The sequence below is a fragment of the Moschus berezovskii genome, chromosome 2, assembly GCF_049115385.1.
Source record: "Moschus berezovskii isolate FMDL1 chromosome 2, NW_MosBer_1.0, whole genome shotgun sequence".
NCBI classification, from domain to species: Eukaryota; Metazoa; Chordata; class Mammalia; order Artiodactyla; family Moschidae; genus Moschus; species Moschus berezovskii.
Window position 1 is genome coordinate 30,204,533 of NC_142461.1, and position 17,634 is coordinate 30,222,166.

The 17,634-nt window shown below is 46.6% G+C and overlaps 1 protein-coding gene across 7 annotated transcripts in view; it reads left to right on the forward strand.

Moving 5' to 3' along the window:
• TNS1 (tensin 1) overlaps positions 1–17,634 on the forward strand; it is a 244,910-nt gene that overhangs the window by 59,669 nt on the left and 167,607 nt on the right. For all 7 annotated transcript variants that reach the window (XM_055397230.2, XM_055397229.2, XM_055397231.2 and 4 more), the window contains exon 3: positions 1,893–1,930. In XM_055397230.2, the coding sequence (XP_055253205.2) occupies positions 1,893–1,930 (38 nt within the window). The remainder of the gene's footprint in view (positions 1–1,892; positions 1,931–17,634) is intronic.

A 17,634-nucleotide genomic window follows, 5' to 3' on the forward strand; every position in this document is an offset into this window, starting at 1 on the left:
TGTCCATTGAATTATTATTCTTGAAGACCTGGCATTTGACTAGCAGAGGAAGAGGAGAGCTCCTTGGGTCAGGAGGCACTGGCCCACTGGGCGCCTGCCTGGCTGGAAGGGCCTTCAAAGCTCAGGCCACATGGCCTGAGGCTTTCTCAATTCCACATTCCAAGGCCGGAAAGGGAGGCACGGGGATGCGAATGGGAAGGCTGCTGGTGTCAGAGTGGAAACACCCTCTGGAGGGGGTTGCCACCTGGGGTGGTGAGGGTGGGACACCGAGAGAGAAGCGGAAAGGCTAGAAGGATGGACATGACTTGACTTGGGTGGCCGGGGGTGGAGAAGTCCCCGAGCTGGATTGTGTGACTGGTGGGGTCAGGAAAGCTTTGCTCAGCACTGGCTGAGTCACAGGCCTGAGCTGTGGCCAGAACTGGGTTCTGGGAGAACAAGGTCTGGCCAAGGTCACATCACAGACTCCGCCCAGTGTCCTCCAGCTTCTGCCCCCAACCCCTACTACTGCAGACAAACCAGAAGCTTTCATGTGGGGAGCCATCGAGGCTTTATTGACGGCTCTGGGCCTTCATGTGTGCCTTGGTCTCCCCTCTGCACTTCGCTGGGGATCTGTTTGGCTTGAGGTTGGAAAGGGGCAGGTTACTATAGATTCGGGCTTCTTTGGTGGCTCAGCGTTGAAGAATCTGCCTGCCAATACAGGAGACCTGGGTTCGATCCCTGGATTGGGAAGATCCCCTGGAGAAGGAAATGGCAACCCATTCCAGTATTCTTGCCTAGGGAAATCCCACAGATAGAGGAGCCTGGCGGGCTGCAGTCCGTGAGGTTGTAAAGAGTCGGATGTGACTTAACGACTAAACAACAACAACAAAAGTATAGATCCAGGAGGAAAGGCAGCTGACTGAGGCCAGGGCTGTGACGATCTGGGGTCAGGGTGACCCCGGGGCTCCATGGCCTACCTGCCTTTGCAGGCCTAAGTGTGCACCGCAGCTCAGCTCAGGAGACCCCTCACCCCATCTCTGGGACCTGGTGGGAGGGGACTACCAAATCCTGGGTGGAGGGCCCTGGGGGTAGGGCGGGCAGGGCTGGGACATTCCAGGCGAGGGAACCCCACAGGAAATTTGATTCCAACTTCTGGTAGTGGGAGGGCAGAGCAAGTCCTGTGTGTGTGTGTGTGTGTGTGTGTGTGTGCGCATGTATGTGTGAGCGTGTGTGTGTCTGTGTGTTTCAACTCATGTGTGTTTTCTCATAAAGTTTGTGAGTTTGTGTCCACTGTCTGTGTCACCCTGTACTCTGAAGGTCTCCCATGAAATTGTGTGTGGCTTGCCAGTGGGTGTGTGAGGCTGGCTGTGTGTGCTGCGTGTGCATGTATGCTGAGTGTACGTGTGTAAGTGGTTATTGGTGTCTGTGGGTGTCATGTGTATGTGTGGGTGCACAGGTCCTCTCCTGGTCCGCGAATTGGGTCTGTGTGTCTCTCTTTGCCGGAATGAGAGTGATGTGGTTCTGGGGTGCCGCCTGCTGCCTCGTGTGTAAGGGGAGACGGTCCTCTTATTCCTGGCTCGGCTGGCAAGGGGCCTGGGTCCAGACTGGGTCGGCCAGGACCCAGCCACGGAGTGGGTCCCCTCGTCTCCCGCTGCTCCTCCCAACTTCCCGCGCCCGCCCGAGGGGCTCTCGGCGACGGGGGCCTGGGCGCCTCCCGGGCCGCGGGTCCGCAGTCCCGGGCGTCCCCGCCCCGCCGGCCCCGGGGAGCCGCGGCAGCCCCCCGCCTCCTCCTCGCTCCGGCCCTCCTTCCCTCCCGAGCGCGGGTTGCGGGCGGGGGTGGGAGGAGATTTCGCCGGAGTTTCCATTTCATACCTCGCGGCTAAACTTTCTTTCTGTGTCTCTCCCTCTCGCAGTCTGCAGCTTCTCCTGTCATCGGAAATGCCAGGCCAAGGTAAGGGGGCTGCGGGCCGCCGGGTCCCGCGGGGCACTGGAGGGCCGGACGGGCTTGGGGTCCCGGGACTGGAGCGGGGGCGCCGGCAGCCCGGGGGCGGTGCCCCTATCGTCCCCTCCTTCTCTCTTTGTTTATGCAAAGCTCCTGGGCCCCTGAGCGGACTCAGGTCAAGGTGAAGGCGAGGACTGGGGGCGGGGGGCTGCGAGCGGGGGATGGGGGCGCGGTGCGCGGGCTCGGCGGCTGCTGGGGGTGGCTGGCGGAGACCGAGCTCCGGGGGCAGGGCCTTTGAAGGTATTTCCCCTTAGTTCTCCAGGGGGTAGGGGTATGGAGGGGCACAGGGATGCTTTGCAACTCCCGTGGGCCGCGCGTGGAGCTCTAGTCGGCCGGATTTGGCGGGATGGGGGTCACAGCCACAGGACCCCGAGGGCGGGAGCAGGGGATAGGTAGGGGGTGAAGGGGTGAGGTGGAAAAAGGTCAGAGCTCAGGGTCGCGACCTCTGGGCCTGGAACCTCCTGAGCGACCATCCTACTCTCTTTATTGACGGGGTCCCACTTTTCGTCCTCGGTTTCCTCATCGGTGATTCCTGGCTGGTCTTGGGGGAGAGGAAAACCAGAGGCTTTGCCGGGTCCTGATTGGCCGAGCTGGAGAGCTGGCTGATCCCTGGGTTGGCTGTATCCTCTCAGGCCCTGGCAGAAGAGTGATGATCACCCGTGGCAGCCTTTTGGGGTCATGGGGGTGGGGGTGACACCAGCATGGATTATGATGGATTACTTGGGAAGGAAATTGTTCTGTCAGATGCGCTCAGCTTTCTGGAGCTGGAAATGCCCTGCCTTAACTTTCATAGGCAGCCCCTCTGCGTGCCTGCCTCCATTATTGTTCATACCTCCCCTGCCCTCTAACCCCTCCCTTTGCCATTCACCCTCGATCTTTCAGGAAGGAGTTCAGGGAATGGAAGGAGGCGGAAGGATGCTTCGAAAAGGAACTTTGAGCAGTGGAAACCCCGCAGAGCATCTTCTGCTCTGCTTCTTATTAGCTGGGTAAACTTCTCTGAGCCTCTGTTTCATTTTTAAGGATGTGGGAATAAGAAAAGGGTATTATGAGGATGAGATGGGATAATATCTGTGATGCCCAGCGCAGTTCCTGAGACACAACAGGTGCTCAAAACATAGCAGGTAATTGATGATTATCAATTGGTAGCTCTGAGGGCCGAGGGTTACCTTGTAGAAAGGTGATAGTTGTAGACCTTGTAGACTCAGCAGCTCTCTCTTAGAGGGGACCCACTTCCTCCTGAGTGACTTTGCTCAGGCCTTTCTGAGGGCTGTGTCCTTCTCATCTGGAAACTCCAGGTTGGAGGGTTCTCCCAGCATAAGTGTCAAAGGCCTGGCTTGTTCCTGCCATCTGGATGGTTTCTGCCTCTTTTGTGGTCTTCTGCTTTTCTGACCCTCTCAGCCTTTTCTTCTCCAGGTGGGGAGTGAGTTTCTGCTTCCCCTTCCATCTCCTTCCTTGTTCTCTTCATTCAGAGCAGAGTTTTTCCACTCTTAATCCCAGAACTTTCTGGTGTTCTTGCTCCTCCCCAGTATGCCCCCTCCTTCCTGCACTTGTTTCTCTCAATGACAGTGGACATTTACAGTGCTGGAGGCCTTAGAAAGCACTTCAATGCCTTATCGATTCTGTTCTTTTAATTCTATCAGAGGATACAACAGGCAGAAAGATCCTATGGTTTTACAAATAAGGAAACCAAGGCACCCAAAGGTTGAATGACTTTCCCAAGGTCTCCCAGTATAATCCCTCACCCACCTCTGTCCCTGGGCCCTTGTTCTTCCTTCTAAGCATCCCCTCCTTGCCTATGGGCAGACCTTCTTTGGTCCTTAGCTGCCGCTCCCTCTTTGCCGTCCATCTCCTGCAGTCGTGGATGCAGGCAGAAAGGAGAGGCGGATGGATGCACAGTGAAGGGTCTGAGTAGGCTGATGGTGGTGGCTGGGGGGTGGGGGGAGTGTTCCGGAGAGGCTGAGGAGTGTGATAGAAGACGGCTCCTTGCTGTACAGCTGCCTCCTGTGTGGAGGCAGACGGATGACAAAGATGACTGCTGGGGATGGTGTGCAGCCTGCTTGGCACTTCTCATATATTCTGGGCATCAGAATATACCAGGCTGCAGCAGCCCTGCTCTGCCCAGCCAAAGAGGCCAACGTGGAGGGGAGAGGTGGCCGGCCGGCCGGACAGATGGGCCTTTTTGTAGGATTTTCCTCTGTAGGAAACGGGACCCACTGGTGCTGTGAGCTCCACCCAGCTGGCAAGCCTCTCCCCTAAAACCGCAGTTCTTACTACCGCCCTGCTGTTTCCTTTTGCTGGGAAAGGGTGATGTGAGCCCTAGAACACACAGCAGAGCTCTGTACTCCAGCTTTTATAACCAGATAAACTTGGAGGTCATCTCATCCATCCCCCTGCCTCTAGACAGGATTCATTAAATCAGTGTTTTTTGAGCTCTTTCCATGTGCCAGACACTGTTGTAGGTGAACAAGACCAAGAAAGCCTTTGCCCTCATGGGACTGACATTCACACATGGGAGACAGATGATAAATAGGCAACCAAGTTATGAAGGAAATGAGCTAGAGTGGAGGCTGGAGGGTGATTAGGCTGAGTGGCCCAGGGGAACTCCTCCAAGGGAGTGTTGTGTGAGGTGAGACCCAAATGATGCTGCATGATGATTTGAGAGAAGGAAAGAGCCAGTACAGGGTTCCAGAGGTGAGCTGAGCTTGTCACACTTCAAAGAGGGCTGTGTAGAGAAGAGAGCACCGGAGGGTTTTGAGCAGGAAAGACATAAGCCGTGCTTCACTTGGAGAAGGCCATTCTCACCTTGAGCAGGCAAAAGGGCAGGAGCAGGGAGATGGGCCAAGAGGCGGCTGACGTTGCCCATGTGAGAGTGGCTGGCAGTGTACTCCCTGGTGCATGCGGGAAAGATGGTGAGAAGGGACCAGACCTGGGATGCATGGTGGGCCAGAGCCCAGAGCCTGGCTGGTAGAGGGGATGTTGGGTGTGAGAGACAGAATGGGATGACTCCCAGGTTTTTGGCCGGAGTCACCGGGTACACGTGGTTCCATTTACTGAGATAGATGAAGTGTATGAGAAACTTCCAGCGAAGAGGGTGCCGGGACGTCTGCTTTGTTTGGTCTCTTGTTTCACAGTTCCTTTCCCACGCACTGGGGAATTCTTACTGACGTCGATCCTCTTCTGTCCTCTCAAATTCAGCTCAGTTTGGCCACCCCTCTAGTAAGTGGCTGGCTCTGGCTGCCTGAACATTCTTTTGCCCAGGCTGTTCCTGCAGCATGAACCCAGGACTCTGAGAGGTGCCCTGTTATTTATAGTCACAATACAATGTAACAAGTTACCCTCAAATTTAGTAGCTTGAAGCAGCCAACACACAGTTTCTATGAGTCAGAAATTTGGGGGTGGCCAGGGAGGCCTGGCGTGCTGTGATTCATGGGGTCGCGGAGAGTCGGAAACGACTGAGCGACTGAACTGAACTGAACTGAACTGGTGGGATTTGGTTCTAGCCTGGGGTCTCTCCTGGGGTGGCAGTCAAGATGTCAGCTGGGGCTATAGTTGTCTGAAGGCCTGAATGACTGGAGGATCTGTTCCAGGATGGTTTACTCTTGTGGCTAACAAGTTGGGGCTGGCTTTTGGCAGGAGGTCTCAGTTTTTTGCCACACAGACATCTCCGTAGGACTGCTTGAGTATCCTCACAACATGGGAGTAGCTGCCTCAGAGTGGGTGAATCAAGAACACAAGATGGAAGCCCTGCCCTTCCAAGCCCTAGCCTTGGAAGACGAACACCGTTTCTGTGACATGCTGTTAGTTAATGCAAGTCAGTCGCATTGAGGGGAACTTCCCTGGTGGCTCAGATGGTAAAGAATCCAATTGCAATGCAGGAGACGGGGTTTTGATCCCTGGGTCGAAAAGATCCCCTAGAAAAGGGAATGGCTAACCACTCGAGTATGCTTGCCTGGAGAATTCCATGGACAGAGGAGCCTGGTGGGCTACAGTCCTTGGGATCACAAAGAGTCAGATACAACTGAGCAACTACCACTTTAGCCCCATTGAGTGTGGGAAGGGCCTTGGAGACAAGAATCACTGAGACCATTTGGAGGCTGACTTCCACAGATTTCCAGGAAGAGAACAAAACTGATCTGGATTTTGGAAGGTCTCAAGAGTGGTGGGAAGGGCAAGACATAGGAATTAGACTTACCTGGATTTGAACTCTACCTCTGCTGCCTTCCAGCTGTGTCAGCTGGATTATAGAGGATTAAGTGCCCATTGGCACATAGTAGGCATTTTCTCCTTTCTTGGAACCGTAGGAAAAAATGGAAAAGAGCCCAGATATTCTGTGCCTCATTCTTTGCAACTTGGAGCTGCTTGAGAGGAAATGCTGGTAGAGGGGCCCTAGTGCTCAGCTCAGAGTAGATGAGCTGTTTATTGCACTTAGAACTGTTGAGAGATATGTTGCGCCCTCAACTTCTAGAATAGTGCCTGTCAGTAGAGGTTCCATGAAGAAATAAAGGAGTGGAATAAAGGAATGTTGAGAAACAAGAAGTTCCTATGTAGGGAGAGGCTGAGGGGGTGGATGAGAGCAGAAAAGAAGGAGCAGAAAAATCATTTTAAACCCTTCAAAATGCTCTCCTACCGCTTGACACAAAGATGCTCCAAATAAAGAATTCCCTGGTGGCCCAGTGGTTAGGACTTGGTGTTTTCACCGCCACGGACCCGGGTTTGATATCTCGTTGGGAACTAAGATCCTGCAAGCCGCATGGTGCAGCCAGTAGAAGAGAGAGAGAGAAAAAAAAATGCTCCAAATAATAAATCTAGTCATTTACATTTTCTAGTTGGGATACAACTCACATATCAGCAACTGATAAATTTGTACGTGTTTATGAACCAAATCAAGAGCTAGAACATTTCTAGCACCCCAAAAGCAGTCCTTATGCCCCCCTCCAATCAGTATCCCCCAATGGTAATTGCTAGTCTTACTTATAACATCAGAGATTAGTTTTGCCTGTTTATGAACTTCATATAGATTGAATTAGGCAGTATGTTTACTCTTGTGTCTGGCTTATTTCACTCAGCATTATGTCTGGGAGGCTCATTTGTGTTCTGGTGAGTTGCAGTGGTTCATTCTTTTTTAATTGCTATGTTGTATTCCAGTAGGTGAATAAGCCACAATTTATTTATCCCTTCCACTGTGTATTGCCTTTTGGGTTATCTCCAATTTGGAACTATAATGAACAGACCTACTATGAACATTTAATCACCTGTATCTACACTGAACTTTGTAATACACAAAACATTTTCCCTCGCCTTCTCAGTCCTAAGAGGTGGGCAGGGCTAATGGGAGCCCCATTTTATAGATCTGTTGTTGAGGCTCAGGGAGGGTCTTGGCTCAGGGCACCTTGATGCCAGTAGCTTTCTGGTACTGCCCTGGGAAAAATGGGGTGGGAAGCAGGTGAGAAGGGAAGTGAGTTGAGAGCGAGCCAGAGAAATGGAGACAAATAGAGAGAAGGGGCTGATTCAGGCACTGGCATTTCATCATGGTTCCTGGAAGCCCCACTCTCTAGCTGCCCCTCCAGATCTCTTTTTTAAAAAAGCTAGTTCCATTAAAAAAGAATACTTATTTTTGGTTTTGCAGCATCTTAGTTGAGGGTCTTAGTTTCAGCCTGGGGTTAATTGCTCTGTGGCATGTGGAATCTTAGTTTCCAGACCAGGGATCGAACAAATTCCCTGGTCCTGCCTAGACCCCCCCAGACTCCCTGCACCCCCCCCCCGCCCCTGCATAAGTTTCTCCAGGGGAGCAAATTGTGAGTTTCCCTTAGTCCCCACCCTCAAGTCTCACAGGGGTCCTCATCTGTCCCCATTGTTTCTCGCAGTTGAGGATTTAAAATGAATGGCCCCGGATTTGTCTTCCACTTCTATTTGAGCACGCGCACAGTGTGTATATACACAGTAGATTTTCTTCTGTTTTGCTTTGCTCCTCACTCGCCTGCTATAGGGTTCCACAGTCTCCAGATACATTTGTTCATTTATGTATTTATTTAATATTTTAAAGGAGATTTTACATTTTCGGTTGGTTTTATTTTTGTCATTTTTAACATAGTTTGTCTTTTAAAAATTTATTTTTAAAATATTAGTGTACAATATATGATGTTGTGTTAGTTTCTGCTGTATAACAGCTATATGTATACACATATCTCCTCCCTCTTAAGCCTCTGTCCCATCCCCTCCACTCTTCTAGGTCATCACAGAGCACCCAGCTGAGCTCCTTGTGCTATGCAGCAGCTTCCCACTAACTATCTGTTTCACACGTGGTAGTGTATGTATTGACGTACATACGCTCCCAATTCATCCCACCCTCCCCTTCCTGCCAGGCTGGTTGGAGGTTTACAGAAACGTTGCAAAGATAACACAGAGTTCCTGTGCAGCCCACACCCAGGTTCCCCTAATCCGGATACAGTGTTTGAGAAAACCTCTTTTTACTCCTGATTTGCCCCCTTGTTTTGAAATAGTAGTTCTAGCAGACAAGGGTGGCTCCTTCCAGCAAAATGCTGGTCGTCCAGTCCGGGTCTGATAAGAGTTCAAAGAGCCAGGTTGCTGCGGAGCAGGCAAACTGCCGGGACCCACACCTCAGCCTCCAGGCAGTCCCTTCTCATCTTGCTTCCTTTACCTTCTCCTACCCTTGGGCTTCCCTGGTGGCTCAGATGGTAAAAGCGTCTGCCTACAGTGAGGGAGACCTGGGTTTGATCCCTGGGTCAGGAAGATCCCTGGAGAAGGAAATGGCAACCCACTCCAGTACTCTTGCCATGGAAAATCCCATGGACGGAGGAGCCTGATAGGTTATAGTCCATGGGGTCGCAAAGAGTCGGACACGACTGAGCAACTTCACTTCACCCTTGGGCTTCCTTGGTGGCTCAGTGGTGAAGAATCTGCTTCCCAGTGCAGGATACCCTGGTTTGATCCCTGGGTTGGGAAGATTCCCTGGAGAAGGAAATGGCAACCCACTCTAGTATTCTTGCCTGGGAAATCCCACAAACAGGAGTCTGGCGGGCGGCCGCCCATGGGGTTGCGAAGAGTTGGACACAACTGAGCAACTGAATGACAACAACAATAGCACCCTCTTCCCAGCCGTGGCTCTTCGATTCCCTCTGCACCAGGGGCATGAAGGCAAGAGGCTGCAGCAATGACTTGGTCCCCTCCCCGGACCAGAGGGGTTTAAATCCCATCCTTTAAGCTTGAAAGGAAAGGAAATCCTATAATTAACCCCCGTCTTTCAGTCACATTATTCAGTCACATTACATAGCACCTTTCCTGCTCTCTCATAAACACACCTGCAGCCTCCCTGCGCAGTTGTTGGAGACTTGCTGTGTTTTCCTGCTACCGGGATAGCAGGGTCGCAGGAGGAGGTTCATGGCTCTAAGACCCATCGATTGCTCTGAGTGCAGTGAGTGTTTAAGTTCTTTGGACTCGGAGACAGACTGTTGAGTTTAAATGTCTTCTACATTAACCACTGGCTGTGTGACCCTGTCAAGGGTTTTAACCTCTCTGAGCTCCAGTTTCCTCATCTGTAACATGGATTATAATAGGAGCTGTCTTGTAGGGCTCTGTGATACCCCAACTAAAATGCTAAGCACAAAATAAGTGGTCAAAATGTTGCTAATATTTATTTTGTATTCTTCTTGCTGTCTCCAAACTCGGTTGTTGTTTTGTTGCTAAATCGTGTCTTACTCTTTGCAACTCCATGGACTGTAGGCAGCCCCCTTCCCAGGCTTCTCTGTCCATGAGATTTCCCAGGCAAGAATACTGGAGTGGGTTGCCATTTCCTTCTCCAGGGGATCTTCCTGGCCCTGGGATCAAACCCCATCTCCTGCATTAGCAGCTGAATTCTTCACCATTGTGCCACCTGGGAAGCAGAGAGTGAATTCCCTTGTGGTCCAGTGATTAGAACTCTGGGCTTCCACTGCAGGGGCAGAAAAAAAGAGGTTGGGGGTGGAGAATTTGAGGGACCAGCCAAGGTTGTTGAGGGCACTGGTGTCAGGCAAGACTAGATGCTGACATGTGTTTGACTTCTCTTTTCCCTTTCCACTGTCAAGGAAGAATGAGGAAACAGATGTCAGCGAATATAATTTGTCTTTTGCTTGCTTGCTTGCCTCAGGGCACCGAGACCTGTAGTCATGGTTCCAGATCTTGTCTGTACTTTAGAATCACTGGGGTGCTTTAAAGATAGTGCTACCTGGGTCCTCCTCCCCAGGGAATCTGATTTAATTGGTTTGGGGCATGATCTGGGCATTGGGATTTTTGAAAGTAGCCATCAGAGTTGGAAGTGTAAAATGGTGCAACCATTCTGGAAAGACGTTGACCATTCCCCTAAAAAGTTAAACATGCATTTGCCTTACAACCCAGCAATTCCACTCCAAGATATTTACCCAAGAGAAATGAAAACACGTCCCTTGCACATAAATTCTTAGCAGCTTTATTCATAATAGTCCCAAACTGGAAAAACTCAATTAGTCAACAACAGCCGAATGGACAAATTGTGACATAAAGTTCCCATGGAATACTACTTAGTAATAAAAACGAATGAACTCTTGTTATGCACAGCATCACTGATGAATCTCAAAAACACTGGGCTCAGTGAAAGAAGCCAGACACAAATGGAACAAATGACTCCATTTTTATGAAATTCTTGACAAGGCAAAACTCTCATGACAAAAAACAGAGTAGTACTTTTCTGGATCTGGGGGGTTGTGGGAAGATTGTTTCCAAAAGGGTGTGAGGGAACTTTGTTTTGGACGGTGTATAGATGTCCTTTATCTTGATTGTGGTGGTCGTGGTTACCCAGAGTATATATTTGTCAAATTCACTGAACTGTATTCTTAAAGGGGTTGCCTTTATTGTATATAAATTATGTCAGTAAAGTTGATTTAAATAAAAGTTTCCCAGCTGAGTCCACTTTGCAGCCAGTCTTGAGAATCGCTGGTCTGCAGCTTTTGAAGACCCATCTCCGCCCTTGCTGTCTTGGTCAGCACCCAGCACAGTGCCAAGTGTATAATAGCACTTTCAGCAGTCAAGGACCTCTTCTAGTCGTCTTCTTTTTTTTTTTTTTATTGCAACTTTATTGAGGTGTAATTCACATATAATACAATTCATCCTTTTAGAATGTATAATTCAGTGGTATTTTGTATATTCAATGTTGTGCAGCCATCACCACAGTCAATATGTCATCTTGAAAATAAACTTCATACATTAAAATTTTTAAAATTTTACTGTTGATTTACAATGTTGTGTTGATTTCTGCTGTACAGCAAAGTGACTCAGTTATACATTTATATACATCCTTTTTTTATTTTCTTTTCCATTATGGTTTATCACAGAATATTGAGTATTGTTGCCTATGCCATACAGTAAGACCTTGTTGTTTATCTAGTCTATATATGTGACTGTGTGTGCTTAGTCTCCCAGTCAGTCAGTCAGTTCAGGCGCTCAGCCGTGTCTGACTCTTTGCGACCCCATGGACTGCAGCCCACCAGGCTCCTCTGTCCATAGGATTCTCTAGGCAAGAATATTGGAGTGGGTTGCCATGGCCTCCTCTGGGGATCTTTCTAACCGAGGGATTGAACCCAGGTCTCCCGCATTGCAGGTGAATTCTTTACCATCTGAGCCATCAGGGAAGTCCATGAATACTGGAGTGGGTAGAGTATCCCTTCTCCAGGGGATCTTCCACACCCAGGAATCGAACTAGGGTCTCGTGCATTGCGGATGGATTCTTTACCAGCTGAGCTACCAGGGGAGCCTGTTCTATATATAGTTGTTTACATCTGCTAATCCCAAACTCCCAGCCTACCTCTCCCGAGCTCTCTCTCCCACGTGGCAACCACAAGTCTGTTCTCTGTGTCCACGAGTCTGTTTCTGTTTCATAGATAAGTTCGTTTGTGTCACATTTTAGATTCTTGACCTTCTGTCTGACATTTCATGCAGTATGGTAGTTTGTAGCCCCATCCTTGTTGCTGCAGATAGCATCACCTCATTCTTTTTGTGGCTGAGTGGCATTCCATTATGTGTGTGTGTGTGTGTGTACATACACTGCATCTCCTTTACCATTCATCTGCTGATGGACATTTAGGTTGTTTCCATGTCTTGACTATTGTCATTAGTGCCACTGTTAACATAGGGGTGCATGTATCTTTTTGAATTAGAGTTTGAATATATAGTGGGATTGCTGAATCATATATGGCAACTCTTTTTAGCTTTTTGAGGAACCTCCATACTGTTCTCCGTAGTGGCCGTACCAACTTAGAGTCCCACCCATAGTGAGGAGAGTTCCTTTTCCTCCATACCCCCTTCAGCATTTGAGAGACCCCCTACATTTTAACTGTCCCTCAATCCCTCTCCTTCCCACACCCTGGCCCCAGCCCTAAGCAACCACTAATCTGCTTTTTATCTCCACATATTTCTCTATTCTGGAGATGTCATGTAAATGGAATAGTAGAATGTATGTTCTTTAGGGCTGGCTTCTTTCACTTAACATAATGTTTTCAAGGTACATCCTTTTTATGGCCTAATAATATTGCATTGTATGAGTATACCACATTTTGTTTATCTGTTTATCAGTTGATGAACTTTTGGATTGTTTCCACCTTTTGGTTATTGTGAATAATGATGACATGAATATTCATGAACAGGTTTTCATGTGGATATATGTTTTCTTTTTTTAAAAAATTATTTATTTTAGTTGGAGGATAATTACAATATTACAATGGCTTTTGCATACATCAACATGAATCGGCCCTCGGTATACATGTGTCCCCCCGTCCTGAAGCCCCGTCCTCCTCCCTCCCCATCCCATCCCTCCAGGTTGTCTCTGGACATATGTTTTCGCTTCTCTTGGCTCTATCTATCTAGTTATCTCTACCTATGAGTGAAATTATGGGGTGCTGTTTTAACTCTACATTTAACTTTTTGAAGAACTGCCAGGCTGTGTTCCAAAGTAGCTAATATTAGTTTTCTAGGTCGGCTGTAGGAAAGTATCACAAACTGACTTAAAACAACAGAAATTTCTTGTTTCACAGTTCTGGAGGCTTAAAAGTCCAAAATTGGACCACATGCCTCTGAAAACTGTAGGGAGAACCCTTTCTTGTGTCTTTGGGTGGGTTGCTGGCAATCTTTGATGTTGCTTGGGTTATAGATACTTCACTTTGATCTTTATCTTCACATGGTATTTTCTCTGTGTGTCTTCTTATCCTCTTTCCTCTGTGTATGTCTGTCTCTGTGTCTAAGTTTTACAAGGACACCAGTCATATGGGATTAAGGCCCACTATAATGATCACATTTTAACTTGATGACCTCATTAAAGACCCTACTTCCAAATAAGGTCACATCTGAGGGATGAGGAATTAGGACTTCAACATATCTCTTTTGGGGGTGGGTACACAATTCAACTTACAACATAGCTGCACCATTTTATATTTGCACCAACAATGTATGAAGATTCTGATTTCTGTACGTCCTCATGAATACTTATTAGACTTTTTGATTATAGCCATCCTAGTAGATATGAAGTGATATCTCATTGTGGTCTTGATTTGATTTCTGTGGTGAATGATGTTGAGTATTTTTTTCATGTGCTTATTGGTCATGCATATATCTTTTTTTGAGAAATGTCTTTTCAGATTCTTTGCCCATTTAAAAACTTAAATAATTTGCCTCTTTATTGTTGAGTTAGAAGAGTTGTTTGTATGTTCAGGATACAAGTTCCTTATCAGATACGTGATTTGTGATAATTTTTCCCCATCCTGTGGATTGTCTTTTTACTTTGTAGCACACACGTTTTAAACTTTGATTTAGTCCAATTTATCTCTTTTTTTGTTGTTGTTTGTCTGTGATTTTGGTATCATCAGTTCAGTTCAGTCGCTCAGTCGTGACCGACTCTTTGCGACCCCATGAATCACAGCACGCCAGGCCTCCCTGTCCATCACCAACTCCCGGAGTTCACTCAAACTCATGTCCATCGAGTCGGTGATGCCATCCAGCCATCTCATTCTCTGTCGTCCCCTTCTCTTCCCACCCCCTTCAGTTCAGTTCAGTTCAGTCGCTCAGTTGTGTCCGACTCTTTGCGACCCCATGAATCACAGCACGCCAGGCCTCCCTGTCCATCACCAACTCCCGGAGTTCACTCAAACTCATGTCCAGCGAGTCGGTGATGCCATCAAGCCATCTCATTCTTTGTCGTCCCCTTCTCCTTCCGCCCCCAACCTTTCCCAGCATCAGAGTCTTTTCCAGTGAGTCAACTCGTCGCATGAGGTGGCCAAAGTAATGGAGTTTCAGCTTTAGCATCAGTCCTTCCAATGAACACCCAGGACTGATCTCCTTTAGAATGGACTGGTTGGATCTCCTTGCAGTCCAAGGGACTCTCAAGAGTCTTCTCCAACACCACAGTTCAAAAGCATCAATTCTTCGGTGATCAGCTTTCTTCACAGTCCAACTCTCACATCCATACATGACCATGGGAAAAACCATAGCCTTGACTAGACGGACCTTTGTTGGCAAAGTAATGTCTCTGCTTTTTAATATACTATCAAGGTTGGTCATAACTTTCCTTCCAAGGAGTAAGCGTCTTTTAATTTCATGGCTGCAATCAGCATCTGCAGTGATTTTGGAGCCCAAAAAATTAAAGTCTGACACTATTTCCACTGTTTTTCCATCTATTTCCCATGAAGTGATGGGACCAGATGCCATGATCTTTGTTTTCTGAATGTTGAGCTTCAAGCCAACCCTTTCACTCTCCTCTTTCACTTTCATCAAGAGGCTTTTGAGTTCCTCTTGACTTTTTGCCATAAGGGTAGTGTCATCTGCATATCTGAGGTTATTGATATTTCTCCCAGCAATCTTGATTCCAGCTTGTGCTTCTTCCAGCCCAGCGTTCCTCATGATGTACTCTGCATATAAGTTAAATAAGCAAGGTGACAATATACAGCCTTGACGTACTCCTTTTCCTGTTTGGAACCAGTCTGTTGTTCCATGTACAGTTCTGACTGTTGCTTCCTGACCTGTATACAGGTTTCTCAAGAGGCAGGTCAGGTGGTCTGGTATTCCCATCTCTTTCAGAATTTTCCACAGTTTATTGTGATCCACACAGTCAAAGGCTTTGGCATAGTCAATGAAGCAGAAATCCCCCATAGCTAAAGGCAAATCCAAAGTGGTATTTACCCCTATTTTTTCTTCTGTGTTTTATAGTTTTGGCTGTTACCATTACATCTTTCATCCATTTTGAGTTAGTATTTATATATGGTATGAAGTAAGGATTCAGTTTCATTCTTTTGCATGTGCCAGTGAAATACCATAGACAGAAGAGCCTGGTGGGCTACAGTCCATGGGGTCACAAAAACAGCTGGACACGACTTAGTGACTCAACAACAACAACAACAGCAAACCCAGTTATTCCAGAACCATTTGTTGAAAAGACTACTCTTTCCTTACTGAATGATCTTGGCAACATTGTCAAAAATCAGTTGACCTTAGATGTTGAGGTTTTATTTCTGGAGTTTTAATTGTATTGCATTGAGAATGGAATAAGGGTATGTCTGTCCTTAACACCAGTACCATGCTGTTTTGATTACTACTGTTTTGTAGTAAGCTTTGAAATTGGAAAATGTGAGTCTTCCAGTTTCGTTCTTCTTTTTCAAGATTGTTTTGGTTGTTTTGGGTCCCTTGAGTTTCCATTTGAATGTTAGGCTCAACCTATTATTTTCTACAAAACAGCCAGCTGGTATTCTAATAGGGACTAAATTAAATCTGTAGATCGGTTTAAGGAGTATTGCCATCTTAACAGTGTTGAGTCTTCTGATCCGTGAGCATGGGATATCTTTCCATTTATTTATATCTTCTTTAAATTCTTTCCATACTGTTTTGCAGTTTTCAGAGTAGAAGGTTTACACTTTTGGGGAGCTAAATTTACTTCTAAATATTTTATTCTTTTTGATATTATTATAAATGAAATTGTTTTCTTAATTTTATTTTCAGATTGCTCATTGTCAGTGTATAGAAATACAATTGACCTTTGTATATTGAAGATTTGCCCTAACCTTCATGAACTCATTTATTAATTCCAGTAGTTTTAAAATTGAATTCTTTAGGATTTTCTGTGTACAGGATCATGTCATCTGTGAATAGAGATAGTTTTACTTCTTTTTTTCCAAATTTTCTTTCCTTTTTTTTCTTTTTTTTTGCCTAATTGTCCTGGCTAGAACTAGAAGTGGCAAGAGAAGAAATCCTTATCTTGTTCCTGATCTTAGGGGAAAGCATGCAGTCTTTAACCATTAAGCAGGATGTTAGCTGTGGGGTTTTCATAGATGCCCTTTATCACACTGAGGACATTTCCTTCTATTTATACTTTGTTGTTGAGTGTTTTTTAAATCAGGATTTTGTCAAATTTTTTTTACATCTGTTGAAATGATTGTTTGCTTTTTTTTTTTTATTCTGTTGATATGGTGTATTACAGTAATTGATTTTCAGATGTTAAAACAACCTTGCATTCCCAGGATACATCCCATTTGGTCAGGATGTGTAATTCTTACTATATATGTTGCTGGGTTTTGTTTCTAGTATTTTTTTTCGAGTTTGTGCATCTTTATTCATAAGAAATATTGATCTTTAGTTTTCTTTTTCTTGTATTGTCTTTGTCTAGTTTTGACATCAAGGTAATACTGATCTCATACAACGAGTTAACAGGTGTTTGCTCCTCTTCCACTTTTTGGAAGTGTTTGTGAAGAGTTGATATCGATTATTCTTTAAATGTTTGATAGAATTCACATGTGAAGTCATCTGGGCCTGAGCTTTTCTCTGCATGCAGTGTTGCTAGTTTGGTTTAATGGATAACTTTGTTATATATTCAGATTTTCCATTTCTTCTTGAGTCGATTTTGATAGTGTATGTCTTTCAAGGAGTTTGTCCATTTCATCTTACTTACCTAATTTATTGGCCTACAGTTGTTCATAGTATTCCTTCACAATTCTTTTTATTTCTGTAAGATCAGTAGTAATATCCCCTCTTTCATTTCTGATTCAAGTAATTTTGTCTTCTCTCTTTTTTTCCTGGTCGGTTTACTCACAGCTTATCAACTTTGTTGGCCTTTTCAAAGAGCCTATTTTCTCTCTAACTTGAAGGGTTTTTCATCATAGTCACTGTGTGTATAGCCACTGTCTATTGAGTATCCTCTGCAAGGTGGCTGCTTGACACTCATCTCATTGAATCCTTGAAAAACCACACATGAAGTGGCTATAATTGGTCACACTCTTGAATGAGAAAACTGAAGTGAAGCATTCTGCACCAGTCATGTAGCTAGCAGGCAGCTCAGGGCTGAGTATCTAGCTCCAACGCTTGATGGCTTTTCACTACTTCCTTTCCCACCTTCAGCTTCTATTCTCTGCGGCTGAGGCTTTTTTTTTTTTTTTTTTTCTGATTTCTAAGGAGACAAGCCATGCATCACCATTCCCTCACATCACCCATCAGTGGGCCTCCGCCTCACCTGATGAGCCCATTAAGTATATTCTTGCCACCCTCAACTTTGGTTCAGTGGGTCTTGGCTTGGGCCCAGGGATATGCAATATTTTCTAAGATTCCTACCCCCCGCCCCCGCCACCTCCCAGTGATTCTGATGTTGGAGTCCC